Genomic DNA, 14709 nt, shown 5'->3' with positions numbered 1-14709 from the left:
CATATAAATTATGAGGCGAGATACACCATCGATTTGCGCACAGTCCTGTACCTGGCTTTGCTTTTATAGTCCCCCCCACTTTCACAAAACTTATCAACATAACCTCCGTACACCTCATCTGCCGAAGAGCACACGAAAAACGTTGTGCGTCTACGCCATACTACTTGTGGTTATAATGATTACGGAATTGTGAATATGAAACCTCGAGTATGGAACTAGAGTAGATCCTTTCTACGTAGTACGCAATACTGAGATTCAGCTAACGGAAATGCAAGGCGGGCCTAAGGGGGATTCGCGCGGGATTTGATCCTATTCGAGAAACGGCCCAACCGCATTCGGAAGGCGCGGTGAAGGTAAGGTATGTAGCGCTGATGTAGCTTTCAGATGGCGATGTCTCTGAGGAATACTTACAGTAAAGCCGACTGACAACAACTCGCCCACTCTTCTTTTCAGTTCGCCACAACCAGTCTCCAATAAACTTGCTGGTATAAGATGAGTAATGTAGAGTGGGACCCTGCCAAGTAAAGTCATGCATCTGACAGAGCTGGTACTTCTAGATCAATCTGTACAACCAACGTCAGCTAATAACGGGCTAGCCAAGACGCTGTTGCTACCTTGCTGGTATAAATGGAAAGGGAAGCCACAAAAGCTAAGAAACTCAACCTTCGCCACTTGCATCAGCAATATACAACAAAGTGATTGTTTTACTCGGTTGTCTAATGCTTCAGTTGATGCCTTTGAGCCAAATTGTGCTGCTGGCGATCAGCGCACTGCCCCTCACATCTGCGGTGTCATGTCCGTATATCGGCGGTAATGGTGCCCGCGACAATGCGGGCCGTATCCCCCATCCCGAGTCAATTGTGGAGCCTGGATACAGCCCTGAGGACCCTGGCTTTGGGCGATGCTCAAGGAAAAGCAAAGTTGCTGGCGGTGGTACTAGAAGCGAAGACTGGTGGCCGTGCGACCTTAACCTGGCGGTGCTGCGTCAGAATGGAGAGAGCTCAAACCCCTGGGATGCCAAATTTAACTATGCTACTGAGTTTGCAAAGTTGGACGGTATGTAATTAGCACTGCTAGGCGCATTGAATTCTATATACGTTGGAAGTGCATATACTAACAGCACTTTGTAGTGTCCGAACTCAAAAAGGACCTCACGGAGTTACAGACAAACTCTCAGAGTTGGTGGCCGGCTGACTTTGGCAACTATGGTCCTTTTCTCATCCGTCTATCATGGCACAATGCTGGCACTTACCGAAGTGAAGATGGCCGTGGAGGAGCTGGTATGGGACAGCAAAGATTTGCTCCGCTCAATAGCTGGCCTGATAACGCCAGTCTTGACAAAGCTCGCCGGTTGCTATGTAAGCCCACAGCGATGTTCAACTCCCACCCATGGGGGTAAGTCAGATGAGAAAGGGCTAACCATCCATGTTTAGGGCCTATTAAACAAAAGTATGGCCGCAAGCTCTCATGGGCTGACCTAATGGTATTTGCCGGTAACATGGCAATGGGAAATATGGGCTTCCCAACATATGGCTTTGCCTTCGGTCGGGAAGATACGTGGCAATCGGATGAGGGAATCTACTGGGGCTCTGAGCAGGAGTTTTTCCCTAGCCCCAATAGCAACAAAGACCGCTATAGTGGAAGCACCGATATCCATGGGCGAGCAAAGAATCTCGAGGAACCACTCAGTGCGACGAACATGGGACTCATTTACGTTGACCCGAGAGGCCCCAATGGCACACCCGACCCAAAAGCATCCGCTCTAGATATCCGCGTGACTTTCGGTCGCATGGGTATGGACGACGAAGAAACTGTTGCTCTTATTGCTGGAGGTCACGCCTTTGGGAAGACCCATGGTGCTGTTTCGGAGGGGTTCATCGGCCCTGCGCCCAACGCTGCTGGTATTGAGAACCAGGGTCTGGGGTGGAAGAATAGCTTTAACACTGGTGTGGGTAACAATAGTTATACAAGTGGTCACGAGGTTATCTGGTCCAAAACCCCCACCAAGTGGGCTAATGGTAAGTCCGACGTTTCTTGCTAGCGATCGAGTTCTTTACTGACATGTAGTCAAACAGAGTTCCTGGGTTCTTTAATTCATAACAATTGGACCCTTGTTAAGAGTCCTGGTGGTGCGCCTCAGTGGGAAGCTGTAAATGCTGATGCTTCTTACCCCGACGCATTTATCCCTGGAAAGCTTCACAAGCCTACGATGCTCACGAGCGATCTCGGCCTCATCCATGATCCTATATACAACAATATCTCCAAAGCATTCCTCAACGACTTCGATTATTTTACGGAGAAGTTCGCCTTGGCTTGGTGTATGCTACCCGCCCAGCCCCAACCTTTGACAATTGTCGCACTTTACTGATCCTTACTATAGACAAGCTTCTTCACCGTGATATGGGTCCTGTTTCACGCTATCTTGGGTCGGAGGTCCCTAAGGATGAGCACCTTCTCTGGCAGGACCCTCTCCCTGCCGCAAGCTACAAGATAATCGACGATGCGGACGTGAAACGGCTGAAACAAGATATTCTCGGTGCACCGAACGTAAATATCTCCAACCTGGTAACCACTGCTTGGGGCTCTGCTTCAACCTTCCGTATCTCAGACAAGCGTGGCGGTGCCAATGGAGCCCGCATTGCCCTGCAACCTCAGCGATCCTTCTCAGTCAATAACCCTGAACGCCTGGCGGCTGTCCTGAAATCTGTAAGTAGCGGATGCACTTCTACCTCGAATGGACGGGCCTAGCTAATATGTAAATACTTGTAGCTGCAAGAAGTTAAAGACAAGTTTAACTCTGCCAACAAAAAAAAGCAGGTCTCCCTAGCCGACCTCATCGTTTTGGGGGGTACTGCTGCCGTGGAAAAAGCTGCCGCAGATGCCGGCACAGCTATCAAGGTGCCTTTTACCCCTGGCCGTGTCGACACTACTCAGGATCTGACTGATGTCGAAACCTTTGCTTACCGTAAGTCTCTGGCTGATATTACACTCAACTACCTCTCTAAAATACGCGGACATGGCTAATTTTCTTTATCGCAGTCGAACCTCGCACAGATGCCTTCCGTAATTACGGCCACGGAAATTCTCGTTCACTCACTGAAGAGATGATGGTCTCTAGAGCTGCACTTCTTACGCTCAGCATCCCTGAGATGACAGTCCTTGTTGGTGGTATGCGTGCACTCGGTGCAAACTACGACGGGTCAGCCTTTGGCATTCTCACAGATCGCCCTGGGCAGCTGACCAACGATTTTTTTACCAACCTATTGGACGCGTCCACCGTTTGGTCGCCTGTTGCTGATACCAATGAGGAGAAGTTTGAAGGCAAAGACCTCTCTAGTGGCAGCCCAAAGTACAAAGCCACGCGTGCTGACCTCATCTTTGGTTCACATGCTGAGCTACGTGCGGTGGCTGAAGTGTATGGTTCTGGCGATGCGCAGGATAAGTTAGTCAATGACTTTGCACGAGCTTGGGTCAAGGTCATGAATTTGGATCGCTACGATGTTAAGTGATTGGCGTAAATGAACTAGGGCCGAATCAGAGTGTCAGAGAATGTGAGGCTATGAGTAATATAATTATACAGGATTCAAAGGATCCTGAATATATAATTAGATATTAATTGAACTGAATTCACCGGGTCACACGAGAGAAAAACAATTCGCTCCCCGTCAATTTCCTCAGAAGCGCTGATGCCTCTGGGCTGTCTCTTGGTCCCTCTGGAGCATACCAAGGGACTCCAGTTTTTGGAACTCGGCTCACAGGCCACAGAACTTCACGCCCTCTCACATGTAGAGTCTGCCTTGAGATTTTATTGGCCAAAAGAGATGCGTCACTAACTGACCTCGCCATCTCGACGGACCAGGCATTTCCAAATTTAAACTTGCGTTCATCGCCTCACTTTTGCTGACCATGTTACGCAAATCCATCCTTTACTCAGCACAGGAATAAGTAATATCAGCTTGTGAGGGTATTCTCGCATCAGCAATGCAGACCGACATCTAGCATTAGCAATACAGAACCACTGACTTTTCCAATGAGAATCTCATCTTCAATAGCCAGACATTCCAATGCTCATATACTCCGTGCTTTGGCGCGAGCTATCGATGCGTCAATAATTACATTATGGTATGAGATCCAGACTTCCGCTCTTGCCGTTGAAATAAGCTGTTAGCTGGCTCCCTCCATTATTGATTGACCTACCGACGTCACACAGCAGGTGGAAAGTGGGGGTTACCGCACGAAAGGTGCCTGCCGAAGTAGAATATTATTTCAATACATCTTCAACGGAACTGTAGCTGGGATTGACGCCTAGCGTGCACAATCCTAGCACGTATATACTGTACCTGTTAGAACTGTACCTGTTAGAAAATATAATGGGGTTTGGGAATAGTACGTAGGTCAGAGCCTCGGCAAGCTGGGTCGCAAAAATCTCGCCTGGCTGCATTAAAAACTGGACTGCTATAGTTTTCGCTCATATGCTACAAAAACACCATTCGTTCGGAATTTTCAAAGGGTATCATGCATCGTCTGAGTTGAAAAATCGGCGCGGTTGCGTTCATACCCGTGACATGGCCGTTCTTTCTATTTGTTGTAAAGGGTCGGTTCCTACGCTGCCTTACAGCCCTTCAAGTAGGGTGCGTCATCGGGGACCGGTGGTATGAAATGATATTACTTGCTCCGGGTAATGACTGCCCATTGTCTGCATTAGCCGTCGGGCTATTTGGTGCATGTCGCTTGCCATGTTTTTCATATTTTATCATTTGCATCTTTTCGCATCTGCTGCATTATTTCCTTCTACCTCATCGCTCTAAACTTCTGCGTCTAGAATCTGCCTTCTGAGAGCTTTCCGGTCTCTAGTTTCAATCGAACTTCGGAATATCTCAATTATAGGCTCTGCTGTAACTTGTTGTCAAGATGGTTTCAGGTGGTGGTGCCGCGGTTTACGATGTCGCACTCAAGCGGCGTGAGACCCTCATGGGCAGCAGTGGACCTCTCGCAATTGTCAAGAACTTCAAGGTACACAATCGATCAAAAAGAACAGGGCAAAGGCACAGTGGCAGGACTGCTTCTACCGATATTCAGGCCGCGAGTCTGATATTCGAGCAGCAAACATTATTAATAGTATCGAAGATGAGGATCTAGATCCAGAGCAGCCTGAGAAGCTTATCTTTTTCAAGCCGGCATATTTGCTTAAAACGTGCATGATAAATTGATCCTGGTGGAAAAGCCAATAAGTGATTAGATACAAGGAAGGTTTGCAGTGCAAATACGCTTGTTCGAGGGTGGCAAGAGTTAAAGCAAGACACGGCACATGAAGTTTCAAATTATCATATCCCTCCTGGCTGTCGGGCAGTACCTGCCGTCGATTTGCAAGGAAAGCTGCATCTCTGGGTATTCATGCCAAATCGTTCGTTTTTTCCCGAAACCAGTACCAAGTCTTCAAGCTATAGAGACTGCTAAATCTATATATGCTCCTATCTATAACCCCCCTCCTCTATATAGTTTTGAAGATCTGCGCAAGCTACATAAAGTGTAAGGATCGTAAGCCTAAGGGCCTCACGGGAGTCCAGGGAACCAGGTCAAGAGGCAGGAAGGTATCGTATTCTGTAAGCACAATAGGTCTACGTAGATACATCGACTATTGACTGGAGGCCTTCTTCCGAGGCCTCCAACCCCTTTTATCTATGCACCTTGTGCCCTATTTTACCGAGCCCTATGGGCCGCTTATGAAAGGGACCTCACGTGGTGGCACGTGATGGCCTTCCTTACAATTACCTCCCCTCTTAGAGGGATTGCCCTCAATTCCAAGGTTTCGCAGCTAGGGCTTACTTGCCCTCCTGGCTTGTTTAGACTTTTTGTTTTGACCCGGGTGGTGGACTTGTTTGGGTGTGCGCTTGGTGTGCTGGTCCCGTGACCCCCCTTGGTTGTGGGTTGCCGCGGCCACCCCCTTTGTTATGGGTCTCGCGCCAAACTCCTACTTCCTTCCAAACTTCCTATCGAACTTCCTGCCACCTTCATCCTCAACATCACCTTACTTCGCCTTTCGCCCTCGATCTTAGTCCCAACCTTTGGGGCCTACACAGTTGCTTGTTTCTTTAAGATAATCACTTCCTTTCCACCTGGATTGCAGGAGCTTATCGTTACGGATAGATCTCACATCGTCCAACCCTCATCATGGCTCCCAAGCCAAAGGGGAAGGCTCCAGTTACTACACCTCGCAAGCGACCAGCGGCCCAGATGTCCAGCTCTCCCGAGTCGCAGGCGCCCGCCACGCCTGTTCCATCTGTTGTCGCCTCCTCCACATCACGTTCTCGCACTATCCGTCTGTATCGTTCGCCTGAAGTCGAGGACGAAGCTGAGGATCTCGAAGGCTCCGTCGTTCCTGAGTCTGAGGCTCCAAAGGATGAGCGCACCGTGCTTGGGTGGAAGGTCGCTGCCCGCTGTGAGGTTCCTGATTCTGCAGGACGCCTTCGCGCTGGCTCCCGCCCGTGCTGCATGAAGTGTGCGCACACATATTACAACTTCCCAGGCCAGATGTGCTGGGTCCCTTCCGGCATGGCCAAGTGCGCAGACTGCCTTTGGGGCAACCACGCGTGCGTTCCAGTAAGGGACTCCCTCCTCATTGTTTGTTTGTACTAATGGTTGGGTAGGCTGCTGCCCAGCTTGGCGCCGAGTTGGAGTCCCTCCAGCTTGCGGCCGACGCTCTCCTGAACTGTTGGGCCGACGACGAAGATGCTGGCCTTGCTGCTGATTCTGAGGCTACTGTCTAGGCCATCAGTGCCCTTCACGCTGCCCAGCGCGTATACAGCAATGCCACCGAGGCCAATACCATTACGTTGTCCCATCCTTGCTTCCTTGTGCATGCTTCCTGTGATATGCCTCGATTAACGATAGCCCTACATCATGTTTTGGCACCCATTGGTCGTCTGCGGCTGTATAACCAGCCCATCTAATAAGGTATTCCTCTCTCTGGCCCCTGCCTCATTTGATTATCCTGTGGTCTAGGACCGCTTCTACTTGGTATTCTTCCTCACCGTCCACAATTTCTGGGCTAGGTGGAGGGTTGGGTTCCTCTGTGTTTTTCCAATACCTTTCTAGTAAGGACACGTGGAACACGTTGTGGATCGCCTTATACCTTGGCGGTAGCTTCAACTGGTAAGCCTGCTTACCGATGCGCTGGGTGATCTCATACGGGCCAAGCCAGCAGTGCCCAAGCTTCCTACTTGGCTGGGTGGTTCTGATATTCTTGGCTGAAAGCCATACTTTCTCTCCTACCACGTACTGCATTGGCTTGTGCAGCTTGTTGTAGCCTCATATTTGGGCTTCCTTCGTCTGTTTCCATGCCTCTTCGAGCTCCTGTCGCAATTCTAGGATCAGGTTGATGCGATCTTTCGCGACTGGCACTTCCCTTCTGGTGGGGTCGTCCTCGATCCCTTGTCTTAGGTCTATATTGATGCCGTATCGGGCCTGGTTTGGCGACATCTGGATGGAATCGTGGAAGGCGTTATTGTAGGTCAATTCCGCGAAGTGGAGGAGTTCCACCCAGTTGTCTTGGTGCTGATTACAGTGGATCCGCAAGTAGGCTTCAATATTCTGATTCTGCCTCTCGGTCTGGCCGTCGGATTGAGGGTGGAAAGCGGTCGATAGGTTACGCCTTACTTTGAGGTGAAAACAGAACGCTGACCAGAAGTGACAGGTGAACACACTCCCTCGATCCGTGATTATTTCGGCTGGGATTCCAAAGTCCTTTACCCAGAACGCAAGGAAGAGGCACGACAGCTCTGGGGCCGTGATGGTTTTCCTACAGGGTATATATTTGGACACCTTAGTATAACGATCAACAATCACAAGGATGGAGTCTGAAGCCTTGCCTTGATCCGCCCCTACGCTTGGGGGCAGATCCGTGATAAAGTCCATACTTATGGATTCAAATGGTTTCGAGGGCATTCTTAAGGCCTGCATTTCGCCATATGGCCTATGCCGCACGGGCTTGATGCGCTGGCATCTATCGCAGCCCCGTACGTACTCCCTGATTTCCTCGCTGAGGCCAGGCCAGTAGTATTTGCGTTGGATCAACTCTTGGGTTTTCTTATATCCAAAATGCCTGGCCAGTGGGTCGTCATGGCAAATCTTGAAGATTTCCATCTGCACTGCCTGATTGGGAGGTATGTATACCGCTCCCTTGAAGCGTAGGATGCCTGCATCGTCTACTCTCCAATCTGAAGAGCCCTTTGCTCGCGCCAACCCAATATCCTTGGCCCTTTTAACAGCTAACTCGTCAGTCGCCTGGAGGGTTTTGATCAAGTCTATTAGGGGTTCAGACGCAGCACTATAGGCGCTCTCTCCCTTGGCTACAGCAGCTACTGCAACCCGAGGGACAACGAGACCTGGACTCTTGGTGTCCTTACTATGGTCATCGCCCAGTCTTACGCTGCTAGCATTTGCCTTCCTACGCTGTAGGTTAGGTTCTCCTATCTGAAAGCCTACATGGCTTGTTATCGTCCGACTTATCTGCGGGATACCTCCTGCCTGCATGGCTTCTCGGAGCTTGTTCTTAAGGGTCGGTAGCATCACATTCTGGCTACCCTTTTCACCCTCATAGTCTGGTCTCCTAGATGGACCATCTGCTGGGTTTGTTTTTCCCGCTCGATAGGAGATGTGGAAATCATAGGCTGATAATGCCTGCACCCACGGCGCTTGCCTCCTTGTGAGGGCGGTGGTTTCCATAAAATACTTCAGATTGTTGTGATCTGTTAGGACCTCAATTGGGTACTGGCTTCCTTCGAGGCAGTGTCTCCACTGCTCGAAGGACTTCACGATCGCCAGGAGTTCCTGGTCATGGACTTCATAGTTCAGCTCTGCTGGATCTAGCTTTTTGCTGAAAAAGGCAACTGGGTGCCATTCGCCCTTCTCTTCTGGCTTAGTTCCTTCCACTAATTGGGACAGGTTTGCAGCGAGTGCAAAGCCTGACGAGTCCGTCTCGAGCCTGATTTTCGGCATGGGTTGAAATGGACCAGTGTGGGGGCTGTAGTGAAGGCCTTCTTCAACTGGCCGAAGGCGCTTTGCTGTTCCTCTCCCCACACGAACGGGCCTGTCTGCTTGCCTGCCTTTGCCCCTTTCATAAGGCCTGTCATTGGGGCCACCACGGAGGAGTATTGCTTTACAAAGCGCCGGTAAAAGTTGGCAAAGCCAAGGAACACCTGGACCTCTCGATGGGTCCTAGGTATTGGCCAATCGGCGATTGCAGCAACCCGGTCGCTTTCTATAGCCACCCCTTCCGTCGTGACAATATACCCAAGGAAGCTTACCTTCTTGGCATTGAACTCGCACTTTGAGAGCTTCACGTATAGGTTCGCCTCGCGTAGGCGTCCTAGGACCTCTCGTACGTGGTCAGCGTGTTCCTCCTCCTTCTGGGAGTAGATGAGGATATCATCAAGGTATACGACACATATGGTGTCAACCAACCCTTGTAGGGTCTCATTCATGTACGCTTGGAACGTTGCAGGTGCGTTAGCCAATCCAAAAGGCATCACCCTGTACTCGAAGTGTCCGTATCGAGTACGGAATGCTGTCTTCCACTCGTCGCCTGGGCGAATACGGATGCAGTGGTAGGCATTCCTAATATCAAGCTTCGTGAAGCACCTCGACCCTTGGAGCCGATCCAAGGTCTCCGTGATCAGTGGCAGCGGGTGTCAATTCTTCACGGTAATCTTATTCAAGCCTCTGTAGTCTATGCAGAGACGTAGGCTTCCGTCCTTCTTCTGAACGAATAGGATGGGCGCGCCTGCAGGGCTTACGCTCCTTCGGATCCAACCCTTCTTCTCGCTCTTGTCGAGGTATTTACGGAGCGTGGCCAGCTCCGTTTCCGATAGGTTATATACTGGCCCATACGGTGGTTCCTGGGTCCCAGTATCGATGGCATGGGTTTTCCTTCCCAGCTCTGGCAGTTCTTCTGCCTTTTCCTCTGAGAAGACTTTGATATAGTCCTCGTATTCCTTCGGGCATTTGGTAGGTGCGCTATCATCTGTGTTTAAGGCCAAGACAAAGGCAGCATCACCTTCCTCCCATTCTTCAATATCCGCCACCTCGGCTCTCGCAATATCGAAGGCCTGGCGCCAGGTCTGTTTGTGCCAGTCGATCTGGGGGTTGACCTGCGTCATCCAATCCATCCCAAGGATGACGTCTACTCCTGGGGTGTCCATGGAAAGGAGGGTCTGGGCGACCACGCATTCCCTTTGAAAGTGGTCCCTAGCTCGGACCTGGGTGGTGGCCGCTCCATATATCACAACCTGTTTTCCATCGACTGCCCTTGCCCGTGGCGGTGCCCTATCCTGGCACTCAAACCCTTCTCTTTGGCAAACAGAGGGTGGATGGTGGACGCGTCAGATCCTGAGTCGAGGAGGGCTCTTGCCTTGTGCCATCCGGGCCCTACCTGCACCTCTACCTCGATCTCCATTCGACGCTGCGCCGTAGGCTTCTGGGGTTCTGCTGGGAGTCACTCCCTCTTGGGGGTGTAGGCGTCCAATTTCCTCACCCCTGGGCCTATGTGTTGGCATGGGCCTCGACATTCCTTGGCGAGGTGGCCCGCCTTGCCACAGTTATAACAATTGATTCCGCTAGGGATTGGCCTAGCGTCCCGACTGTGGGTAGGGGCCTGTCCTCTCGCCGGCCGCTGGTCTTGTGGGCGGTGTCTATTCCAGAAGGGTGTTCTTTCTCCTTGGGCTGAGGGCTGGGGAGCCCTGTGGCTGCCAGAGTTACCCTTTTAGAATGGAAAGCTGCCCTGGGAGGTATTCCTTCCTTCCCTTGAGTTGGGCTTGTCATTGGTAGGAGTTCTCTCTGTTACCCACTGGTTTGTCATTTCTAACATCGCCAGGATATTAACGATAGCGTCCCTGTGGGTAGAGGAACGCTCTGCGTACCCTCCTTCAAGGAGCCGCTGCCTCATCTCTGGGTGAATCTTCGTCAGAAGGTGGACAGTCTTCTGCGATTCAGTATACAGTTCCATCTCGCGTTCGAGGTCCTCAAGGTAGGCCACGAACTTGCGGATGCTATGCCCTTTCCGTTGTAGGGCGACGTTATACTTCAAGGCCGCGATGCGTTGTCGGTTGGCTGGGTCGACATGGAGGTCCCGAAGAAACTCTTCGAACCCAGCGATATCTAAGGGATCTATGTATCCTTCTCCTTGGGTTGCGCACCGGTTATCCCATTCCTTCATAGGGTGTCCTTCCAAGTATTGGGCAGCGAAGGCCACCTTAGATTGCTCGGTTGGAAAAACCCTTGGTTGGTATCGGAAGATAGCGCGGATTGAGGCCATGAACTCGTTGAGCTCTCGGATGGATTCGCCCTTATATACCTTAGGTTCCTTGACCCTTCCTATTGGCCTCTGGGCTGGTGTGACCTCCATTGATACGGTAGAGGCAGTCTCTGCCTCCTCCTCTTGTTGGGGTCCTTCCCACTCGTCCTCGATATCTTGGTGTCGCCTTTTTCGACGGTTCTCTTCCTGAATCTGGGCTTGCTTCTTCGCGAAGTCCCGTACCGCCTCAGGGTAGGCATTGTAATCATCACCGTGCGATCCTCGGAATACTTCTAGGGCTTCCTTCATTGTGTTGAAGTAGGCCCTCTCTTCTTCCACTCGCTTCCGAAGGTCGGCCAACTTCGAGGCCATATTCCCACCTTGGTCGGCCACCAAGTCGTCAATTTCTTGGGTCGTAGGGCCTGGAGCTGCCACGGTGGCCTCGGTGGCTGATGTCGCTCCCCCTGAGGTCGCTCGAGTAATCCGTCTTTCCAAACTTGCCATCCTGACCCAGTAGGCTGGATATGGGTAGAGTCAATAGAATTGTAAGAATCGTAAGCCTAAGGGTCTCACGGGAGTCCAGGGAACCAGGTCAGGAGGCAGGAAGGTATCGTATTCTGTAAGCACAATAGGTCTACGTTGTTACGATATCAAGTGCGCCTTGCAGCTCGAGTGGGGGTTCAGGGGTGTGGGGAGCTTTCCGGGGTTGGAGCGAAGTTTTCAGTTGTGGAGTGAATTCTCAGAACTGGTCTCGCTAAAGAGAATTCACTCCACAATAGCTGTATATAGATCGAGCCACTGCTCGAGTGCTCCTCTTCTCTTTCCTTTCTTCTCTAGATTGAGTTTAATTCATAATACCCAACTGGCGCCCTATGCCTTGGTGAACCATGACATAAAACTAAATCTCTCTTATACCTCTTTTCCTGCTCTTTGAGCTGAACCCTCTTCTGAAATCGAAATAGAAATCCACGCTTTGAAAACCCCAGAACCAGAAACCTTATCCTGAAGTCGATTCCAGGACGATCTCGAGGCAACCTCTCAAAGTTGGCTTTCGACAGTCAGCTCGACACACACACACCACCTTCGCAAGTCAGACCTTTTACAACGCTCCCTCGACAAGGATATAACTGTGAGGGCAGTGCACTCCTCTCGAGTGGCTCCTACAGCCAACAACTGCACAATAGGGCCTTTGGCAATATGTGTCTGACTTGACGATATAAACCGAAATTGAAATAGCAACTCGCTATGGCTTATACAGCTGAAGAAAAAGCTGCAATGGCAGCTCGAAATGATCCAGAACAAGACCAGGAATCCCTGGCAGAAGGAGCATCAATTCCAAGCTCTGCAAACCAAACCAATGAACTTCATGATCCTAATTTCAAATCCGAAACCTTCCTTCACACTCTGGGCAAAACAGCTCAAGAGAGACATGAATCTATACTTGCAAATCGACATGAAAAGGCTGAATGGAATGTTGAAACCTTTGACGAATTCCAGAAACTATCTGTCGCCAACCAGAAAATGGCATGGACTTTGCACAAGAACATTCTTCGGGACTATTTGGCCCTAGCAGAGGACTCAAATTCGATACTGGCTGAAAAGGATGATGCCATTCTCCAGTTACAGGAACTGATCCAGAGCAACGAGCAACAAATCACAGAGCAACAAACAATTCAGAAATATCTTGAAAAGCAAACCCAACAAGCTCTGAAGAATGAACCAGGACACCACTCTCACAGTCGACTGTCAGCTCGGATTCCAGACCCTCCAATCCTCACAGATGGGATAGAGCCAGTATTTGAAGACTGGGTTGTGAAAATTCGCCTCAAGCTCGAAGCCAACATTGATCATTTTCCAACACAGACTTTACAAATGAGCTACATTCAGAGTCGACTGGGAGGACTGGCAGTTTGACATGTCAATCCAAGGCTTCGACCAAACTCTACAAACAAATTGCAGACAGCAGAAGAAATTCTCGAACTTTTGGAAAAAGTCTTCAGTGATCCCGATCGAAGGCACACAGCTCAAACTGAGTATCGAAAGCTGTATCAGAGAAACAACACCTTTGCAGTGTTCTGGGCTGAGTTCCAAAGGCTCACGACAGAGCTTGATTACTCTGAAGAAACTTTGCTGGATGACTTGCGCTTCAAAGTCAACCAACAGATGCAGAAAGCCTTAGTGGCTGAAGTTGGAGCTACTACACTTCACGAGTTTGCAAAGAAATGCATGCTCATCGACCAGAACATTCAGCGGATCAAGGAACAAGAAGACAAAAGGAAGCCAAAGTCATTTTCGAACAACATGGGCCAAACTCAAAATCAGGGCCAGGCAATTCGAACTTCAATCCCTCAACCTACAATGGATTCGAACATGCAAAACAAGACGCAGAAGCTGTATCGACCACCGCATCAAGATCCAGCAAAAGAAATGCTCATGAAACTTGGGAAATGCTTCATATGCCGACAAAATGGACATCGAGCTCGAGACTGTCCCCAGAAGCTCAAAGCTCAAGTGAATGAGGTATCTACAGCTGAGTCTATCATCGATTCGGAAAACGAATAGCCTCTAGACAAGTCATCACTAGAGGCAGTGCAGCCAGAATTGCAGCTTCTTCCTCGAGATCCAGTTTTGATCCGGACACCCCTTTCTTAGCTACTTGTAGAATAGGAAAATACAAAGCTATTGTCCATGCATTGATCGATACTGGTGCCACAGGTGGAAACTTCATTAATGCTGCTGATGCAGAAAGAATATGTGAAATCGAAGGGATAGCCCCAGTCGAACTTGTGAAGCCAAAACAAGTTGAAGGATTCAATGGAGAGGCTGCCCCTGCTATCACACATGCTATATATCCTCGACTACAAGTGGGAGAGCATGTGGAAAGCCTATGTCCATTATTCATTACTTCGCTGGGAAAACATTCCATCATTCTCGGGAAAGCTTGGATGAAGCAACATGGAGTTGTTCTCGATATGATCAATGATCAAGTCCTCTTCACTGGAGATTATTGCAACCATTCTATACCAGATCGAGCCCTCGAAACAGAGCCTATATCTAAAAGCGAAAGACAAAGGCCAAAGAAGAAAGCCAAAGAAATGCCTCCTCCGGAACCTGCTCCGAAAGTGGAAAAACCAAAACCTTGCACCATAGCAATGATTGGCGCAGCACCATTTCGAATGCTCATGAAGCAAAGAGGAGCTCAAGTCTTTGCTATATCAATGAAGGACATAATCGAGCACAAGAACAAGACCAAAACTGAAGAAATTGACTCTCGACTGATCCTTCCGAAGGAATTTCATGAATTTTTGGATGTTTTTTCAAAAATGGCAGCAGACAAGCTACCTCCCCATCGACCTTCAGACCATCATATTGAACTTGAAGGTGATGCAAAGCTGGGATATGCACCACTCTGGAATATG

At 49.8% G+C, this 14709-nt stretch overlaps 2 protein-coding genes across 2 annotated transcripts; both read left to right on the top strand.

The window, feature by feature from the left end:
- Nucleotides 1-514: 514 nt before the first annotated feature.
- Nucleotides 515-3637, top strand: KATG2 (Catalase-peroxidase 2). Its single transcript, XM_024470659.1, has 7 exons — nt 515-1056; nt 1131-1358; nt 1434-2018; nt 2076-2318; nt 2381-2706; nt 2770-2965; nt 3040-3637. The coding sequence occupies exons 1-7, from the start codon at nt 720-722 to the stop codon at nt 3507-3509; spliced, it is 2385 nt and encodes a 794-aa protein (XP_024322066.1). The 5' UTR covers nt 515-719; the 3' UTR covers nt 3510-3637.
- Nucleotides 3638-4911: 1274 nt separating this feature from the next.
- Nucleotides 4912-5210, top strand: VC83_07079 (uncharacterized protein; the record flags this gene model as incomplete). The annotated part of the gene is made up of 2 exons (XM_024470658.1): nt 4912-5013; nt 5058-5210. 2 exons carry the CDS (start codon nt 4912-4914, stop codon nt 5208-5210), a joined length of 255 nt encoding a protein of 84 aa, XP_024322144.1.
- Between the last annotated feature and the right edge of the window lie 9499 nt (nt 5211-14709).

The sequence above is a fragment of the Pseudogymnoascus destructans genome (genome assembly GCF_001641265.1).
Source record: "Pseudogymnoascus destructans isolate 20631-21 unplaced genomic scaffold scaffold_17, whole genome shotgun sequence".
NCBI lineage: Eukaryota > Fungi > Ascomycota > Leotiomycetes > Thelebolales > Thelebolaceae > Pseudogymnoascus > Pseudogymnoascus destructans.
Note: the sequence above shows the minus strand (reverse complement) of the source record. Positions and strands in the feature narration are given on the sequence as shown.